The 18756-nt window shown below is 33.8% G+C and overlaps 2 protein-coding genes and 1 pseudogene across 5 annotated transcripts; 2 read left to right on the forward strand and 1 right to left on the reverse strand.

The window, feature by feature from the left end:
• Window positions 1–1830: 1830 nt before the first annotated feature.
• On the forward strand, window positions 1831–7903 carry LOC107906938 (protein ANTI-SILENCING 1). Of its 4 annotated transcripts, none has more exons than XM_041093196.1 (13): window positions 1831–2110; window positions 2450–2835; window positions 3368–3536; window positions 3641–4341; window positions 4951–4977; window positions 5111–5203; window positions 5354–5432; window positions 5830–5920; window positions 6504–6603; window positions 6772–6888; window positions 6972–7053; window positions 7160–7240; window positions 7462–7903. In XM_041093196.1, exons 2-11 carry the CDS (start codon window positions 2491–2493, stop codon window positions 7020–7022), a joined length of 1773 nt encoding a protein of 590 aa, XP_040949130.1. In that variant the 5' UTR covers window positions 1831–2110; window positions 2450–2490; the 3' UTR covers window positions 7023–7053; window positions 7160–7240; window positions 7462–7903. The 4 variants fall into 4 exon arrangements, with proteins under 4 accessions (XP_040949130.1, XP_040949131.1, XP_040949129.1 ...); XM_041093195.1 differs by having other exon boundaries at window positions 1855–2255; XM_041093194.1 differs by having other exon boundaries at window positions 1855–2110; window positions 6972–7240.
• Window positions 7904–8703: 800 nt separating this feature from the next.
• Window positions 8704–12488, forward strand: LOC107906937 (protein ALTERED PHOSPHATE STARVATION RESPONSE 1). The gene is made up of 4 exons (XM_016834090.2): window positions 8704–10159; window positions 10653–10828; window positions 11028–11251; window positions 11410–12488. Exons 1-4 carry the CDS (start codon window positions 9160–9162, stop codon window positions 12215–12217), a joined length of 2208 nt encoding a protein of 735 aa, XP_016689579.1. The 5' UTR covers window positions 8704–9159; the 3' UTR covers window positions 12218–12488.
• A 2513-nt stretch (window positions 12489–15001) lies between these two features.
• LOC107906936 (two-on-two hemoglobin-3-like) lies at window positions 15002–17013 on the reverse strand (annotated as a pseudogene).
• Window positions 17014–18756: the final 1743 nt, after the last annotated feature.

Raw genomic sequence — 18756 nt, forward strand, 5'->3', positions numbered from 1 at the left:
TTAATCTATATTAATTATTTTAATAAAAATATATTACAATTTTAATCGTAATTTAAAATTTTAAGCCCAACCAAAACACATTCTAGTATATATATTTACATATATCATATAAACCCATTGTATTATACGATAGTAAATGAAATAATGTAAAAAAAGAGTATATGTTATAAATTTTATGATAGTTATCTATACTATTATTTAAATAATTGATTGAGTTGATATTACGGACTAATCGGATAGTAAGTTTGAGAAATTATAAAAATACCCATTCGTAATTAAAATAAATTGTATTTTATGAGGACATTTTAGTTTTTTTAATTTAAAAAAATCCAATAAAAATATTTGTATATAGTTTGATTTAAACCTATGCTATTCACATTAATAAAATATTAATTTTACAAAAAAATTAAAATTTTATTTTAATATAATATTAACATTTTAATATAATATTAATATTGACATCCTTTTATTAAATTACTACTATTATTATTTTGATACCATTTTATCTTTTCATACTTTTATATAGTTTCAAAATAAAATAACTAAAATTAAAATTAACATATCTAAATGATGGAACCCATGTTTAATAAAATTTACAAACGAATTCTTTACCATCAAATCATTAATAATTCTTGAACGAAGTTAAAAAATTAACATAAAAATGTTTTCTCTTACCAAATTTTTGAATATATATAATATCACTAATTGCGTTAACCGACAGTTAAATTTTAAAAATAGAATTCCAATATTGATTTTTCTTCTCACTAACTTGATAGTTTTTTGACATGTTATAAAAAAATCGCAATACCATGATAAATAATTGGAGTGCATTTAATAATCTTAATATCATATATTTACCTATTTCAAATTTCTTTTACTCACAAGTTAAACTCTCTCTCTCTCTCTTTTAATTTGTACATACTGCCATGTATTGTTAATATTACTAGTTTCAAACTACACTTTTATTATTTATTTTATGTTTTTTTAAACACACACTTGCTTTCTAAATAGGTGGTTTTCATACGCATCCGTGTACGACATAATTTCTAGTATTAATAATATAGTTGATTGAGTTGGTGTCACAAGTCAACTCAATAATTACTCAATATTTATGACAACATAATGATAAACAATTGTAGTGCATTTAATATTCTTAATATGATATATTTACGTGTATACATTTCATTTTATTCACATTTAATCTAGTTTTCCTTTTAATATCATACATATTACCTATGTTATTGTTAATTAGCATTAAACCATAAATTTTATTATTTAGTATATATTTCTTTAAATCAATTTCTATATTTTCAGTACGTAATTTTCACATACATAAACTTACTATATAATTTACACAAATTACAATTAAGAGTGCTTTAAGGTAAATTGAATGATAGAATCTTTATTTAAGGCAATAAATATTAATATTTAAAAATGAATAATAACGATGTATGCAGTAAAATATTCATTTCTAAAACAAAAAAAAAAATGCACTCCGGAATGAAAACTAAAAATACATACAAATAAAAAAAATTAAATGACATTCTAAAGTTGATCTACGAATTAAAAATAAAACAAAAGCTAATCTATTTAGGATATTATTATTATTATTGCTATAGGTTTTAAGGTAATATTATACATAATTTATAATAATAAAAACTCAGAAATACTTAAATTTTCTATTTAAAAATAATTCCCCATTAAATAGAAACTTAATAAAAAACTATTTTTTTATAATTTAAATTTTTTAAATATGATTAATTAATTTGATTTTGATTAAAATTGTGTTAATAAATTAAATATTTTATTATTATCTCATATTCTCATTATATAAAAAAGACTGCACATTAGCATAACTGCTGAAGAGTTGTTGAGTTGAGACCGATGGTGAATGAAGAGAATCCAGGGAGAAAGACGTCACAAGCACACATATAAATAAGATTATTATTTTTGGTTTTAAAAGATTACAAGAAGAGGAAGGTTAAAGTTAGAGTTAACTAAAGCGAGCGAGACGAAGTCGGGACATTAGGGGTGCGACTCGCTAGGGTTTAAAAACAAAGAAAACAATTGCGAAGGCAATCACTCCTCACTCTTGGTCTCTTCTGAAAACGTAAGATAATTTCTGAAGAATCTTTCTATTTATCCAAGACATTAGAAGCTATTGCTCACGGCATTGGTTTATACGAATCAATTTTAGGGTTTTTGCGGCTTTTGGTCCCCCCCCGGGGAATGTAGTTTCTGGATGATATTTTACAGTAAGAAATTGTTTTCTTGGCGGTCGTTCCTAACCTCATTGATATTCAATTTTCATCCTATGTGTTTTTGTAATTGATAATTTTGGGTCCAGCTACTTCTTTTTTGTTTTATTTTAACAAAATATGTGAAAATATCACTAGAATGTTGTATTTGCATGTTGAATATTTCCGCCATTTTATTATTATTTTTTCAGGTTTTGCTATTTCTGGTTAAGTCGAGGCCAGCTGTGCGAGTATGGTAGAAGTCGATGGAATAGAGAACCTTGAATTCAAGTGGGGTAAAAAAAGAGGAACTGGGGGGATAAATACGAAAGTTCAGTTTTACGAATCATTTACTTATGACGGTATTGACTACACTCTTTATGACAATGTTTATCTTCACAAGGAAGGTGAACCATTGCCATATCTTGGAAAACTTATAAAAATATGGGAGACTGATAGTCGGTTGAAGAAAGTGAAGGTTTTATGGTTTTTCCAACCTTCTGAGATCTCAAATTATCTTTTCGTTGAATTGGCGCATCCAAATGAAGTATTTTTGGCATCTGGTGAAGGAGTAGGCCTTGCCAACATTAATCCATTGGTAATTGGGATTTTATAAAATTTGGTACTCTGATATTTCATTTTCTGGAAATCAACAGTTATAATTTATGTGTGGTGTGACTTGTAATTTACAGTTTGATTTCGTGAGTTTTAATAGTGACTAGTCAAGTGTTAATTTCCCCTTTTTTGCTTAGCTGTTGATATATTGCTAAATGTCTTCCATGAATGAGGTAGTTCACACTTGGACAGGAATTTGTCTGAAAAGGGCAACTGGTGTCCAATTCACTTTAGCCTCAAGGATATTAAAGTTTTGAATTGAATTGTTTGTCAGTTTATGTCTGAAGTAGCATCACGTACCTTGTTGTTGTTTTTTTTCGAGCAAACCTATCTTGTTAGATGTGGTTCAGTTTTAAAGTTTTCTTGGCACTTCAGCTTATATTTTCAAAATGTAATTTTGTCAATCAGCAAGGTACAGTATATAAGCATATACAGTTGAAATATCTCTTGTGTTTTTGACAGTGTTAAACATACATTTATCTACTTAGCTACTAATTCTGTTTGCATTAATTCAGGAAGCAATTGCTGGAAAATGCAATGTAGTTTGCATTTCAAAGGATGGCAGAAATCCACAACCTTCAGACGAAGATATCCAAATGGCTGACTATGTGTTTTACCGTACATTTGATGTCGGGCAGCGCATTATCTTGGACAAGATAGATGGAAAAATTGCTGGAATTGATGGTATTTATTTTCAGTCATCTCATTTCTCTTCATTGTGATTTTTTTTTTGGTGATGCTGGTTGTTTTGATTGTTGAACTTCCTGCTGTCTCTCAAATTCTTGCAGTTAAATTTATTTTTAACCAATCGGGTTCTCTGAAGCCTTGTTCTATTCATAACTTTAGTGTGGATGAACCTGCTAGTGAAAATGCTATTGAAACAAATGGAAGAGTGGTTGTGTCTAAGCTAAACTCATCTGAGAACCAAATTTCTAAAGATGATAGACAAGTGGAACAGAAACCTGTGGTTGCAGAGAATGGCTTTAACCACAAAGCTGAAGAGAATTCAGATGTTAAAGCTTCATCAGTTAAACCGAATCTCTCCCTGCAACAGGAGGTTGTTGCCGGTGTAGTTTCAGAGTCAGGTGAACTGGCCAAAACCAATGACAGATCTGGTGATAGGACAGGTTTGAGCCCTAAAATTAAAGCAAATGCAGACTCTAAACTGAAAAACCCTTCTGGTGCGGAGATAGGTTGTGTCAATCAAGTCAAAAGTGAAGAAAAATTAAAATCCGTTAAGGATACAGTTGAGTTGGATGAGAGGCCACATAAGAAAGCAAAGCTTGATAATTCTGTGAAAGTCTCCAGTGACAAGGAAACTACAAAATGTGCTACAGAACCTTGTGGGACAGCCACAATCCCTTCCAAAAAGCTGAAGATTGATGATAAATTAAAAAAATCTACTAACTGCAAATCTCCTGCAGTGCCTTCAAATGATGGTATTAAAACTGGTGACAAAGCTATGGAAGTTACCCGTAGGCCTGATTCTGTAAGTGTTATTTTGGGGTTGTCTTCTTCTTTCCCTTTAATATTCGTGATCAATTTCATTTAAAAGCGTCTTATGTTGAACGAATAGGAGGCTCTATTTCACGTTACGCACAAAGCATGGGGTTGTAACTAATTTGTTAAGAAAGATGTGATTACTTTGCAAAATTCAATTGTTATTATGCTATTGTTTGATGTGATGGCTTTGTTGCAGTTCTTGTATTACTATATAGGTGATAGTTAAATCTTGTGACACCTTTTCTTTCTTTGTTCACCTCACTTTATAGCCTTTTTTTTTTCCCTCCTGCGTTGGATCTTTTTTTTTTTTTTAAATCACATGACCTCAAATTTCAATATCTTTTAACATTTAATGGAAGAATAATGTGGTCTCATGTGATTGTTTCTCCTACCTGGTTCTTGCTTCTACTCGAATTTCTTTTTGGATGAATAAATTTATTTGTGTAATCCTCATCATCCTGTACAATATCATGCTTGCAAGTTTCTGCTTTCCTCATTGCAGATTTACTATCCTGTTATCCCTCTGTTGTTCTCCTTGATGTGGAAATTTCTTGTGAAGAAGTACTAACATTTTTCTGTTTATTCATGCTTACAGGATAGGAGCAAATGGTTTGGAGAACTCGTAAGCACTCCTCTGTCACTCCTAAACCAGTTGTTTAAATTATTTTCATAGCCTACTTTGATTGCTGTCATTTGTGGGAAAATTAGTCTACATTCTTTAAGCTGATCTTAAACTGCTTCCTACATTGTTTCAGCCTTGGGAAGAAAGTTTGCGGGATGCACACGAGTTTGGAAAACTTGTTCTGTTTCAGAACTTGGATCCAGCTTACTCTTCAGCAGAAGTGGAGGTAATATTTATTATGAATCACAATTAGGTTGTGTTTGAAGCATTTTGTATTTACATGCATAAATTTCTGTTTTCTTTCACTTTTCCTCTCCCTACTTGCGTGGTTTGTACCTTTTATCTTTCTTATGAATAATGCATATTTATATTGCAGGATATAGTTTGGAATGCCTTCAATGAAACTTGCAGAGCAAAGGTGGTGCAGCAGACTGCATATTCTAGCCCTCATTTTGGTATAAACCTATCCCATGTGGAACTATGATGGGAAACAGTTTTCCTCTTGCAACTTAAAAAAGTAATATGGATTATCTGAAGTATGAAACAGAAATGTTGCCAAAATAATAGGAAATATTGTCTGATATTTTGATTATCTAGAGTCCCGATACAGAACTCTGCTATTATTCTCATTAGGTGAAGATATATAGTCAATATTTTGAAATATCAAACGGGATATGTCGGTCAAGGTTTCAAGAAAGGTGGACTGAGTATTATGGTTATTGCCATTGGTGTTTGCCTCAAGTGATTTTTGTAGTGATGTGTAGAACTAAAGCAGAATTTTTTGGTGCCCTCAAATATAACATGTAGTTGATAAATTGTGGATTTAAGGACATTAGTTGGTTCATGTTGTAGGACAAGCTTTTGCTATATTCAAGTCAAGGGAAGTTGCAGAGGATGTTATTAAAAAATTGGATGAGAGATGCCTGTTGCTACCAAATCGGAGGTATGCAATCATTATTAATAAGTGGTGCTGTACATATTTAATCAGTCAATACCTGGTCTGATGCTTCTTGAACCTGTGGGTTCAGCATCCATTGTAAAGCTATGCTGTGATTTGCTTGAGCTCATGTTGGTTAGAGTATGTTGCAGCAAGGACTGTATGCCCTGCTGATGAGCTACTGGTCTAGCAAACCCATCTCGTCCCCCCAAAAAAGATATTGTAGAATTTGTATATGCTTTTGTTTCGGTACCGAAAACCACTGGTATGCCCCTTACCACCCAAACCATTGAGAAGTTTCTTTTCATAACTTGGGCATTTTTTGTTTGTCCTTCCTTCTTTTTTTTGATGAACTAGTTCTTGACCAGCTTTCCTTTTGCCTTTTGGTCCTACAAAAAGATATAGTTCTAGGTTTTCTGGTCATATGATCTTATATTCTGTTGTGCCTTCACCTCATTGGCTCTATGCTGGTCCGTCTATTGTGAATTTCCATCTTATTAATGACCTTTAGATTAACTTTCAGCATGCAGAACTGGCTTTAAGAGAAAGTGAGGATACTCTTTATTTTCTTTTATTTCTTGTTGTGTAGGCCGCTTGTAGCCAGCATTCCAAATCCTTGCTTCTCAAGGAAGCAATCAATGTTTGCAGGCCATCTCATTGTTGATAAACTCAAATCCCAAAGGGAGATGGTACTCTCTTTCTCTCTCTTTCTCATTGTAGGTGTCTGTTAGGTGTTAGCATGTTTGCTTGGTTAATTACACCCACTGCCACATGGATGTAGTAAATTTGATTTATTTTGTGGTTTACTCCTCTTTCTTTTAATTTGTTACCGGATGTTCCCTTTTCCCCCCTCACAGAAAGAAGCAGTATCTACTTCACATTCTTCCCAGCCTAATACAGTTGAATATGATATGGCCATGGAATGGTTTTTAATGACTGAAAGATCCAATCAGTTCTGGAAAAAATTATACGAGGTTTTATGCTTCTGTTAACTTTTATTTTTGTTTCTGCCTTTTCTTGCTTTGTTTTTGCTAACCAAGTATTTTTGGATTTTCAGCAACAAGGGAAAGAGCTAAAAAAACTGAGGGTTAACTTTAAGTCCAAATGACCACTAATAATTTTGTCTTCCCCTGATTTTGGTGAGTAACTTCTAAAGCAACCTACTGGCTATACCACCCACTTCTGTTGTTTAGTGCATCTCGTTTATAAACGATATGGCTGCTAAAGTGCCAATTTCCTGTATAGTATGTTCCTTTGAATTAAAAGGAAGCCATTTTGTGAAGCAAACCACTAATGCGGAGTTCTGTTTAGACCTCTGATATGAAGGTATGATCGCCGTTACTCTACTCCATTTCCCTACTTTTCGCCATTTTGCTGCTGTTGTTTGAGTTATCCATAGGCAATCTGGTGCTGCATGTGAACTGTTTTTCTTCATGTTGGAAACTTCGTCCTAGGGTCCTGAACCTTCAATTGAAATGTCTTTGATATATTACTGGTGTTGTTTCTCAAGTTTATGTTGCCATTTTCTTCTGAAAAATGTTGTGCAGTTGTCAAGGTGTTGGAAGTGTGGAAACTTGATTCTAGTTGTGTTCTCAGATGCACTTCAATTAGGCGGTGCAACAGACGGGGTATGCAAAAATGGAGGCCCGAGCTGTGTTCGGTATTCAGGCGAATTTTGGGAAGTGTAATTATGATTTGCAGTTCAGTTTTAGCAAGATGGTTAGATCCTCTCATATACATATATTTTCTCTATAATGGGAAATTTGTATAATCCATCCTGCGATGCCCTCTTTTTTGCTAGGATGGGTTTTCCTAGCTGGCTGTTGTTTAGTTTTGTTTCCTCCTGCCGAACACTCTTGGGTTGTTTTTGCAGATTACAACTAACTTCCATGTTTGGAACTTTCAACTAAAAACATAATATGCTTAATCCTACAAGCTACTCAATTATGGGTTAAAACTTCAGAAATAATAATCTAAAACTTGTTCTTACCAACATGAGTGTTTCTAAATGGTAGCTACGGCCCATGGAGGCGCTGGGTGTTTGTCAACAAATACAACTTATGATCTTTTGCTTACGTTGCTTGTAAGTAATGATCCAAAGAATGTTTTTCATGGGTAGGCTTTTTTTTCTTTTTTATATTGACATGCCTACTACCGTATTTACCTGTCCTTTTCACTTTTCCAAGTTTGGATTTTATTATTAATAAGCTAGACTGACATTGGACATGCTTTGCCAAGAAGAATATCAATACAACTTTTGTTCATTTCAATCTCCGTGACTTTTTTATTCTGTCAAAAACATAAAATGAAGGCAACTAACGTGGCTTAAAACTCAAAAGTTAGTCTTTTTCTAAGAAAAATGAGGTTGGAGGCATAATTTTTCAATCGAGGATTCGCTTTTATAATAAATGTTATATACCAGACTATCTGGCTGTTGGCATCTAGTTGCAAAGTGCCAGAGTCATGCTATTGTTGCTTTAGATCACAAGGTTTCATTATTTATTTTAAATAATAAAAATATAAACACTACTTTCACCGAGTTTTTTTTCTTCTTCAAATTTCAACTCTTCTTTTTCCAACATTGTTAAAATTGAACTGTTGAAGTTGAAGTAGTCACACAAAAAATAATCCAGCTGAATCCGCTCACCTAATACCTAATTCATGGAGATTAATGGTTAACTTAATTTGTAGGGTCTTATCTTTTGCTTGCTTCTGTTTCTTTTCAATCTTTTAATTCTTAAACACATATTAGAGCCCAGAAAAAGAAAGAAACTTAGAGTGCAATTTAAAAACGTAAGATTTGATTCATCAAAACTTGAAGGGGATGAGAGACGTCGATCAAGAGGACATAATTGCAAGTTAACAAAACAAACGGCGTCGTAATACCATTTTTTGTTCTTTAATATGACCGTTATTTAAATATTTCATATAAGAAAGAGAAAGAGAAAAGACACCTGGTAATCAATTAGAGCGAGTACAAAGGTATCACCCTGCCCTACCCCATCTCTCATTTCTTTCTTTCTTTCTTTCCCTCTCTGCTCTCGCAGCCTGCGCCTTGCTTTGCCTTGCCTTGTTTACTTCTCATCTTTGTTCCTAATCCTCTTTGTTTTCTGTCACATCTAACTCCGACCCATTTTCAAACTAATAAGAAAGAAGGAAAACCGAAGCACCGTCTGCCGTTCGGTGCTCACTATCCCAGTTGGTGGAAACGGAAAGGTTTTTATATATTTTTCCCTTTCTCGCAAATGGGTTGCGCCCAATCCAGAATAGATAACGAAGAATCAGTGGCTCGTTGCAAGGACCGGAAAATCTTAATGAAAGAAGCGGTGGTAGCTCGCAACGCTTTTGCAGCTGCTCATTCTGGCTACGCCATTTCTTTGAAGAATACCGGTGCTGCTTTGAGTGACTATGGTCATGGTGAAGCGGAAGTGCCTCTCCAACACCCTCACCAGATCCCTCCTCTCGACTCTACCCCTCAACCGCCTCCACCGCCTCCGATGATGGACAACCTCCCTCCACCGCCTCCGCTTCCTAACTTCTCTCCTAGCCCCGTTGTCCCCATCAAACGCGCCGTTAGTATGCCCGCAATGCCCGTCAAGAGTCGTAAGGAGTTCGATGCTTCCCTCGCTATTGAAGAAGAAGAGGAGGAGGAAGAAGAAGAAGAAGATGAAGAACATCACGAGGGACACGAAGTGCGTGCCGGTAATAATAAGGAAGATTTGAGAAAAGATTCACGAGGGTCCCATAGGGAGGAGATAACTCCACCAAGGACTCCTGAGAACAACAATGTGGACCACCAGACGCCTCCGATGCCCGAAGCTAAAAACGTGGCTTGGGATTACTTCTTCATGGTCGACGATAACATGCCGGGTCCGAGCTTGGATTTGCACGACGACAATGACGAAGAATCTACTAATCCGAATGTCGATGCTTTAGAGAACAATGTCAGTGGTGTAGGCCACGTCGAAGTTGATAGTGAGATTGAGCCAAAGACGCCGGAGAGGCCGGATAAGGTTGCGATGGCAGCTGAGGCTGATGATAAGCAAGAGGTACATATCGAGCACTCGAAAACGGCTCCGGCAGATTTCAGAAGAATGGTGAAGGCTGTTTCCGGTGTGAATTTAATGCAGGTTTTGAATGAGATTGATGACCATTTCTTGAAAGGCTCAGAGAGTGCTCAAGAGGTTTCTAAGATGCTGGAGGCCACAAGGTTGCATTATCATTCCAATTTTGCTGACAATCGAGGTAATTTACTTGGGTTTTTCATTTTTTGATCAAAGGCAGGGATCTGTCAACATCTTTTGTCAGAAAGATTGAAGCTTGAAGCATGTTTTTTTATCTGAATTTTTTTTGAATGATTTAATACGCTTTTTATGGTGTAAGGTGGCTTTACATTTAGATCTTGTTGTCCTTTAGCTTTATGTGAGAATCTGACCTTGACCTTAGATCTTTCCTTTTCTTTTCTTTTGTAGTTTTACATATATTAATATTTTTGGGGTCAAATGGTGCCTAGTTGACAATTCTAAAGTTTCTAATAGTTTGAAAGAGTCATCATTCTCTTGGATTGAGATCTAAGAATATGAATTTTGGCTTATAATCTTCTCTTACAGGTTGTAATTGCAGTTCTAATGAGAAATGCTTGAATAATTATCCTAAGAAAAAATGGAAAAATAAATGCTTTAATGTTTTTATATTGTGGACATATATTGATCACATATTCGGATCCTGTTGATTGTAGGGCATATTGATCATTCTGAAAGGGTAATGCGTGTCATTACATGGAATAGGTCTTTCAGAGGTGCGATGAATGGTGAAAATCGGAAGGGTGAATTCGATTCTGATGAGTCTGAGACTCATGCCACTATTCTGGACAAGTTGCTAGCATGGGAGAAGAAACTTTATGATGAAGTGAAGGTGCATTTTAGATATTGGCTTTATTGTTTCTCTGTTCAAATTATACTGCCCGCTGCTTCCCATGGCACCATTGTGAAGCTCTTTTCTGCTAAATCTATTGATTGAATGAAAAGATTATTTTAACTGTAATATTGGAAAGCTATTCTTTTCTTTGGTTTGGTGTACTTCTGAATCTTATGGAATTTGGTCCCTGTTGTAGCAAGGAGAGATGATGAAGCTCGAATATAAACGGAAGGTTGCTTTGTTAAACAAGCAGAAGAAACATGGAGCTAGTGCTGAATCATTGGAAAAAGCAAAAGCAGCTGTAAGTCATTTGCACACGAGATACATAGTTGACATGCAGTCCATGGATTCAACAGTATCGGAAGTTAACCAAATACGTGATGAGCAGTTGTATCCAAAACTTTTTATGCTTGTTGATGGGTAAGTTTTTGTATGAAAATATCTAGAAAAAGGCCCGCATATTGCTTCTAATATTGCTTTCGTTGTATTTGGCATCGTTCTTTTATAAGTTAATCCCAAATTGTTTGTGTATGAAGTGAATTTATCATTGCCATAAAATTTGACATTCTAATTTGCAGGATGGCTAACATGTGGGCAACGATGTGCATGCATCATGATAGCCAACTGAAGATTGTTGAAAAGCTTAAATCTCTCGACATTGCCTTTGCCTCCAAAGAAACAACAAAGCACCACCACGAGCGCACCATCCAACTTCATAATGTTGTCCAAGAATGGCATTCTCAGTTTGATAAGCTTGTCACTCATCAAAAGCAATACATCCAAGCTCTCAACAACTGGTTAAAGTTGAATCTCATCCCTATTGAAAGCAGCCTGAAAGAGAAAGTCTCGTCTCCTCCACGTGCACAGAATCCTCCCATCCAAAAACTCCTCCATACATGGCATGATTATCTTGAAAAGCTTCCCGATGAGGTCGCTAAATCTGCTATCTCTTCGTTTGCTGCTGTGATAAAAACCATAATCATCCATCAAGAGGAAGAGATGAAACTAAAAGAAAAGTGTGAGGAAACCCGGAAGGAATTTCTGCGAAAGAGTCAGGCTTTCGAGGAATGGTATCATAAGTATAGGCAACGGAGATCTGGATCAGATGAGATGGATGCTGAAAGAGGGGAAGATGCAAACGCAAAGGATCCTGTATCAGAGAGGCAGTTTGCGGTTGAGAGCTTGAAAAAGAGGTTGGAAGAGGAAGTCGAAGCTCACGAAAAGCATTGCATTCAAGTGAGAGAGAAATCTTTGGGAAGCCTTAAAATCCGACTGCCTGAGCTATTCCGGGCTATGTCGGACTATTCTCACGCCTGCTCTGATGCTTATGAGAAGTTAAGGACTGTTATCCAGTCACAAAAACCAAATACTGCTCCCTCAAAATAGAATCAGCTCTGTTTTGCTAGTAATTTCCTATTAACTTGTATCATCTCAGTTAACTGCAGCTTTAGGCAATGCAATAGAGCAATGTGTTATTTAATATCTATGTGCAAAAGAACATGTGCTATGCTGGTAAGGTTACTAATTTTGATTTTGACTCTAATTCCCATCTAAGGATAGGGGACGTACTTTGGTATCTGAAAGGATGAGCACGTGATATGTAAAACGGGTGCAATATTTTGAATCTCAAATCTTCTAGATGTATGTTATGCAGCAACCCTTGTGTTCAATTATTGAATAATCATGATAGCGACTTAATAGCTGATAAAATATGACTTTCTAAAACATTATCCGTTTGCTGTTGTAAGCCAACATTTATATATATATATGGGGTAATATTGAATAGGGAAGGATAATAATTACTAAGAATATATAAATAGATTTATTAAAGTAAAATTAAATTGATATAATGTGTAAAATTTAAGAGTAAAATTTATTATTATACCCATTAAAATATAACATTAATTATTCACTTTTAAAAATGATATAAATTAAGTTTTTTTACAAATATAAAAATATATATTTAGGGTATATTAACGAGATCAAACTTCTCAAATAATTGATTTCCATTCTAATTCGATTTCTAATCCTTGGAAAAATCGTGTCACTTTCAGCTCTCTCTATCTATATATTTTATATAAAACAAAATGCAAAAATGGGCACGCCGCTAGCAAAGGATGACACTTTCGGCGGTTTAAGTTTTTGACTTTTTGACTGTTAAAGCTTCAAACTTTCTAGTTTCTGGCACTTATATTAGTCTTGTTGCTTACCTTTAAACTCACTCAAAGGCAAGCCTTTAACCTTATTTCCATTCATTCCTCATTTTTTTCTTCTTCCGGGTCTAAATTTTCTTCATTTATTCCAATTTCATCATTATCTCTTAAGCAAAAATAAATAAATTACATTGAATTATTCTTAAGTTGGTCAAAAGCTGTCATCTTTTTTAGCATTCTTTTCATGCAAAATATGGATAGCCAAGCCGCTTTTGCAGCCAAGTTAGTTTGGCTTTAAACATTCTCAAAACATAACGTCATCAATGGACATTTCTCTTTTTTTTAAAGACGAAATGATAAAATGTAGTTACTTAAATCATGATTTTATATATAATTAAATTATACAGTCACGTTACATGCATTTATATAAACCTTATCATCCCATTCTCACCCAAGCCTAGAACATGACTTTAATGCCAAAAAAAAAAAAGTCATAGTTTCTTCATTTCTAGCTTAGCCATGGAAATCAAAATATGGCACAGGCAATGCTCAAGCAGATTGGAAACCATCAAATTAGGCCGGAGCTACACGCAACGTGGCCACGATGAACATTCCAAGCCCAAGTGGAGAACGTTTTGGAAGATATTCACAAGAGAAAGGAAGAAAATCTTCGCTTCTCCAGTTGGATTCCAGGCTTCTTATGATCCAGATGAATATTCACAGAATTTTGATCAAGGAACCGGTTGGGCTGAACCGGATAATCTTTCTCGGTCTTTCTCAGCTCGGTTTGCTGATCCATCTAGGATCTCAAGAAGGAACCCGTTGCGTTCATGTGATTGGCAAATGAATGACAGCTAAGAATGTTCTTCTGCTCTGCTGTGTGTGTTTTAATTATCTTCTCAGTTTGATCTCCTGGTTTTGTATAAATATTTCTCTTCTTGTTGCTACTCTAAATTTTGATTATAAGATCATTTACTTAGTTTGGACTGATCTTTTCTCTGCAATTATATTGGATTCAAGTCAACGATTAGAATTAAAGATGGTAAATTCTTACAACATTAATGTATAAGTGATTCAAGCCATTATTTGAGTCAAACCCATGTTCTGATTTTGGTCCAAAACTATTACTTTAGCTGATCATTTAAACCTAGATAATATGTTCCAAAGCATGTTTGAGTGTTTCTATGTTGAGGTCTCAATACAAAATGATGAAAAAAAACGGAGAAAAAAGAAACGGAATGTTTCAGCTTTATTCACAACTAGAAGAAGATACTTTTTTTTGAGAGGCTTCTGTTCATCCCTCATTTCTTACTGTTCACTAGTGGAAGGCACCATGATATAAAAAGCAAAGAGAATCTTGCAGTACTTTAGTGTTTGTTTCCTTTGTATTTTATGGATATAGTCATACATATTCATATAGATCTGATTCTAGGCATTTGGCACCGCCAGTGCCAAACCATCCTTGATGGTGGATCCACTTGGAGTCCATTGTCAGTCATTCAATTATGCGTAAAGTTGATCAAGCAAAATAAACAACTTTTTTTCCTTACAACAAATCTAGAAAGAATACTGATTAAGAAAAAAGGTACGATGATCATATATTCCTTGTAGTTTATTATTTTTAAAAGGATTCCTTTCACGACGATGACATAAACCTTGATGCCTTAACCTTTTAGTGTTGGAAATTGAAAATCATAGATTCCGAGAGAAAAAAAAAGTAAGAACTTTATTTTTTTATTTTTCATATCCGTTTTAGTATTAATGTTTAATGTTTGAAGTTTACGACTCCTCATAATATCATTTCTCAAATTTGAACATACATTTAAAATACTATATTTTATCAATAAATTGGTAAATAGTATGAGCATCACATTAGCGACTCATGAAGCCAACTTAAATCACTTTGGAATGAGTGTCTTAAACATGTAGCTCACATGGTTGGAGACTTCGAGGCCCGTCCCATCCCATCCCATCCCATCAGTTGTGGTCCTAGTAGATTTGCAAATGCCAGTTTAGCTACTGCTGCTACCGTGTTACCATGTAGCATAACCTTAATCAATATCAGTTCAGTTCGAGAGCACGGAATCATGGACAACCAGTACAATACAATCAGTATTAATGTAAAAGGTTCAGGATTCATATAAAACGACTCTGTATGTTACAAGTTACAACGATACATGGTTAATGAAAGCCGACATCCATGGTTGCGTAAGGATTCCCGTTAGTAAATTTATGATGCAGCTGGTTTGCTGGCACCATGCTCTCATGGAACTCGTTGGTTTTGATTCTTCAACTCATCACCAGCCACAAGAAAGAATGCAGTGTGCCTGAGAAAACAAATTATAAGGAAAAGCACAATATATTAGGAACAAACAAAGATGAAGGAAGATAAAAAAAATGTACCTAAAAAATTTCATAATTTTGAGTTTTGAATCGGCATCGATGTATGGGGTGCTCTCTAATGCCTTCTCCATATGATGCAGCCATCTCTCTGCAGCTTGGTGCTTGACTGGAAATGGCCTATGACGCCCAATCAACGCAGGGTCACCTGCCAAGGCATCACAACAAAAGCTGAAAACAGCAACATAAATCCAGTCCAAGAAATTGTTAAAACAATAAAGGATAGAAGCATTATTTCCAAAACTTTTATTCTTTATGATTTGTTACCCCATGCAACCGCAACATTAAAAGGGAAACTTTATCCTTTTATATCACTCTCACATGATAGAAGACTAAACATAAAGCCATTAAAGCGTGTAAAAAAGCAAGGCTGCTCCTAAAGCCATCAAATATACATAAATGTCAAAGCTATGAAATTAAAAGTAAGGCTATGATGGTTTGCTTTTGGCTTTCTCATTGTAATGTCTCACAAAGAAAATCAAGGAAAAAAATTTGTGACAGCCGGAAGACATTTTAGGTTGCAATTTGACAGTAGGTTAATGTGATTGTGAAGTCAGTTAAAAACTAACGGTTGATCGTGGCGGTGCACCTCGGGTAACTTTTTGGTATTGTCAATTTGGCGGTCCTTGTTATGTATATCTCTCTCTTCCACTGGGCTTTTATGGAGACCACAGCATGCAACTTTAGAACCATGGGAACAGAAGGTTCTAAATCTGGTGTCTTTTTATGTTTGCACTTAATTACTCTTGTTTAGAGGGTTGTGTTTCCATTCTAACTTGTTTTTTTTTCTTGAATAAATAGAAATACTGTATCTTTTTTTTTTAAAATACAATTTTGTAAAGGGAAAAAGAAACATGTTAAAAAAAGGCCAAACCAGGGTATGGAAGACTCTGCTTTTGCCAAGCCTGATAAAGGTGATTCTAACTTATAGAATAGAAAAAAAGAAAGTAAGAAAGAAAGAAGGGATAAACCAACAAAGAGTTGAGCTTACATTTACTGTTGAAAAATTGGATCTCATGTTCACAATATTTACTCAAGAATTCTTTTCTTTCAGTTTCACATTCTTGAACTAATGTTCACTAAAACAAACTCCCAAAACCAGTGGAAAGATTTTGATAAAAGCTTAATTTTGAAACAAATAATAGAAGCAATTGACGATGCAATAATGAAAATAAATAAAATAGGAAGTTCCCCAACCTTTCCTCTCGGAATAAAGGGTAGGTCCTCCCATTCGTTCCACAAAGAATTCATATAGATTCTGAATGGCTTCTTCTTTCTTGGAATTAGCAAATATTGATCGAAACCACTCTTCTTCGTCATTGTAAACCCTGATTTCCAAGGCAATCAATAAAAAAGAACAAGATATTGAATTCCAAAAAAGACCCATTTGAGAAAGAACAGAAGACACCTGGTGTAAAAATTGGTGAAAGGTTGATGAAAGTTTGAAGAAGAGATTAGTATCGTCGATGGCAAAGGCATCGGCAGTATCAATGCCGCTCCATTCCGAAGCCTTTTGCCGAAGTGAATGCATGCATTTTGTTGTTGTGTTTTTGGCTCCAACTACAAAAGAAGCAAATGAACAGAGTATCAGTTCAAGTTTTACTTGTGCTGTCGCTGGACTACATACATATGCTGGAAAAATGTGTGGCTAAATTCTGTTATAAGTCCATCTACTCTTATCAAATATGAAATTTAATCATTTTACTTTCCATATTTTAAAATTCAGATCCAATTGATGGTACAATTAAAATTATTTTATTTGATTTAAGTTTATTGCAAGGTCATTTTTAGTTACATGACTACTAACCAAATGAGTACTTTTAATTTTTAAATACCGCACCAATAAATTTAACAAAAAAAAAAACTAATTGTATTAAAAATTAAAATTTTAAAAAATAGAGAAATTAAATTTATAAAAATAAAAGCATAAAAACTAAATTATAAATTTGTGGAGAATACAAGTATTTATAATACATTTTAACCAGAATTTCTTTTATAGTGATTTAAAATAAGTAAAATCTGAAATGAAATCCGTGTTTGGCATTGGGCGAGGAATGGACCTGTGGGATATGTGGCCGATGGTTTTGTTTTGTATTTTATTGTTTATATAAATAAGTTTTAATTTTGTACGATTTTGTACATAAAATTTTATTTTGATTTAGTTTTCATATGTTATTATCAGTATTACTGAATTAGTATTATTTTATGTTGATATATTGCTACACAAATAATTATATTAATCTAATATAAAAATAAATATATATTAATTTTTTAAAATGTGTACAATTGAATCAAAATCAAAATTTCATGTATACATATGAATCACAATTCAAATTCTATATATATAATTACACCAAATTAATATATATATAAATTAATATGTATCCCTGTATAAAACCACTGTTGGTACACCAATTCAGTAATAGGAATGGGATGAACCAACCAATAACTTCCCTTTTTCCATTTTTACAATTAACTTTCCTTTTTCCAACAAACTTTCTTAAATTATGGAATCGTTGGGTATTTTATTCATTCAAGTGCAACAAACTGTTCTTCATGCCTTTTATAGCATATATCATATAAGTGGCTTTTTAGGAATCTTATCTTATAAGTTTAGAAAATTTTTAAGATTAATTATGGGAATGATCTGGTATTTATAATAGAGTTGGATGTCGCTACTTTTTCAGACGTCATCGCTCTAAAAGTTCTCCCAGTAATACTTTAATTGTTACAAAAAATAAAAGAAAAAATAATTTTTTATCACCTAACAATTTGACAGTACCGAACTAAAGTGTGCGAGGACAAAACGTTCACGGACCTGATGAATTAGTTATCCTTTTTAGATTTGTTGAAAAAAAGGGTGTGCATGATAATATGGCCGCAACAAATTAAACTTTTAGTATATTTGCATGTTAGGTCGGTCTCATTTTAAAATTAAAATTAAATAGTATTTAAAAGATACCAGAATAACAAAAATAAACAATTTTCATTTTTTTATTTTTTAAAAACAACAAAATTAATAATATATATAAACTTGTTATTTAATTTGTCCAAATATATCTTTTAAAAAATATCCTTAAACTTATCTAAATTTAAACATTTCCAATTCATTTCCTCCAATTCATTAGATCCCTTAATATTTTACCCCAACACGCTTCAGTTGGGTGCTGCGAATTTGTTAGGTGGTACCAATTTTTTTTTTTGTAATGATAAAAGCATTGTTAGGGGGATTTTTAGGGTGGTGCCACCCGGGAAAGTGGCGACACTCAATTTATTGTAAAAATCAGGTCAATCCCATAATTAATCTCGAAGTTAAGTCATTCTCATAAATTTTTAAACTTATAGGGTATTCCAAAAAAAGCCTATATTTAC

Source organism: Gossypium hirsutum, chromosome D05 (assembly GCF_007990345.1).
Source record: "Gossypium hirsutum isolate 1008001.06 chromosome D05, Gossypium_hirsutum_v2.1, whole genome shotgun sequence".
NCBI lineage: Eukaryota > Viridiplantae > Streptophyta > Magnoliopsida > Malvales > Malvaceae > Gossypium > Gossypium hirsutum.

Coding starts and splice junctions, on each gene's coding strand:
- LOC107906938 (XM_041093196.1), top strand. CDS start 2,491: ATGGTAGAAGTCGATGGAATAGAGAACCTTGAATTCAAGTGGGGTAAA. Junction 3,537..3,640: donor AAAAATTGCTGGAATTGATG/GTATTTATTTTC, acceptor AAATTCTTGCAG/TTAAATTTATTTTTAACCAA. Junction 5,921..6,503: donor CTGTTGCTACCAAATCGGAG/GTATGCAATCAT, acceptor CTTGTTGTGTAG/GCCGCTTGTAGCCAGCATTC.
- LOC107906937 (XM_016834090.2), top strand. CDS start 9,160: ATGGGTTGCGCCCAATCCAGAATAGATAACGAAGAATCAGTGGCTCGT. Junction 10,829..11,027: donor AACTTTATGATGAAGTGAAG/GTGCATTTTAGA, acceptor TCCCTGTTGTAG/CAAGGAGAGATGATGAAGCT. Junction 11,252..11,409: donor CTTTTTATGCTTGTTGATGG/GTAAGTTTTTGT, acceptor TCTAATTTGCAG/GATGGCTAACATGTGGGCAA.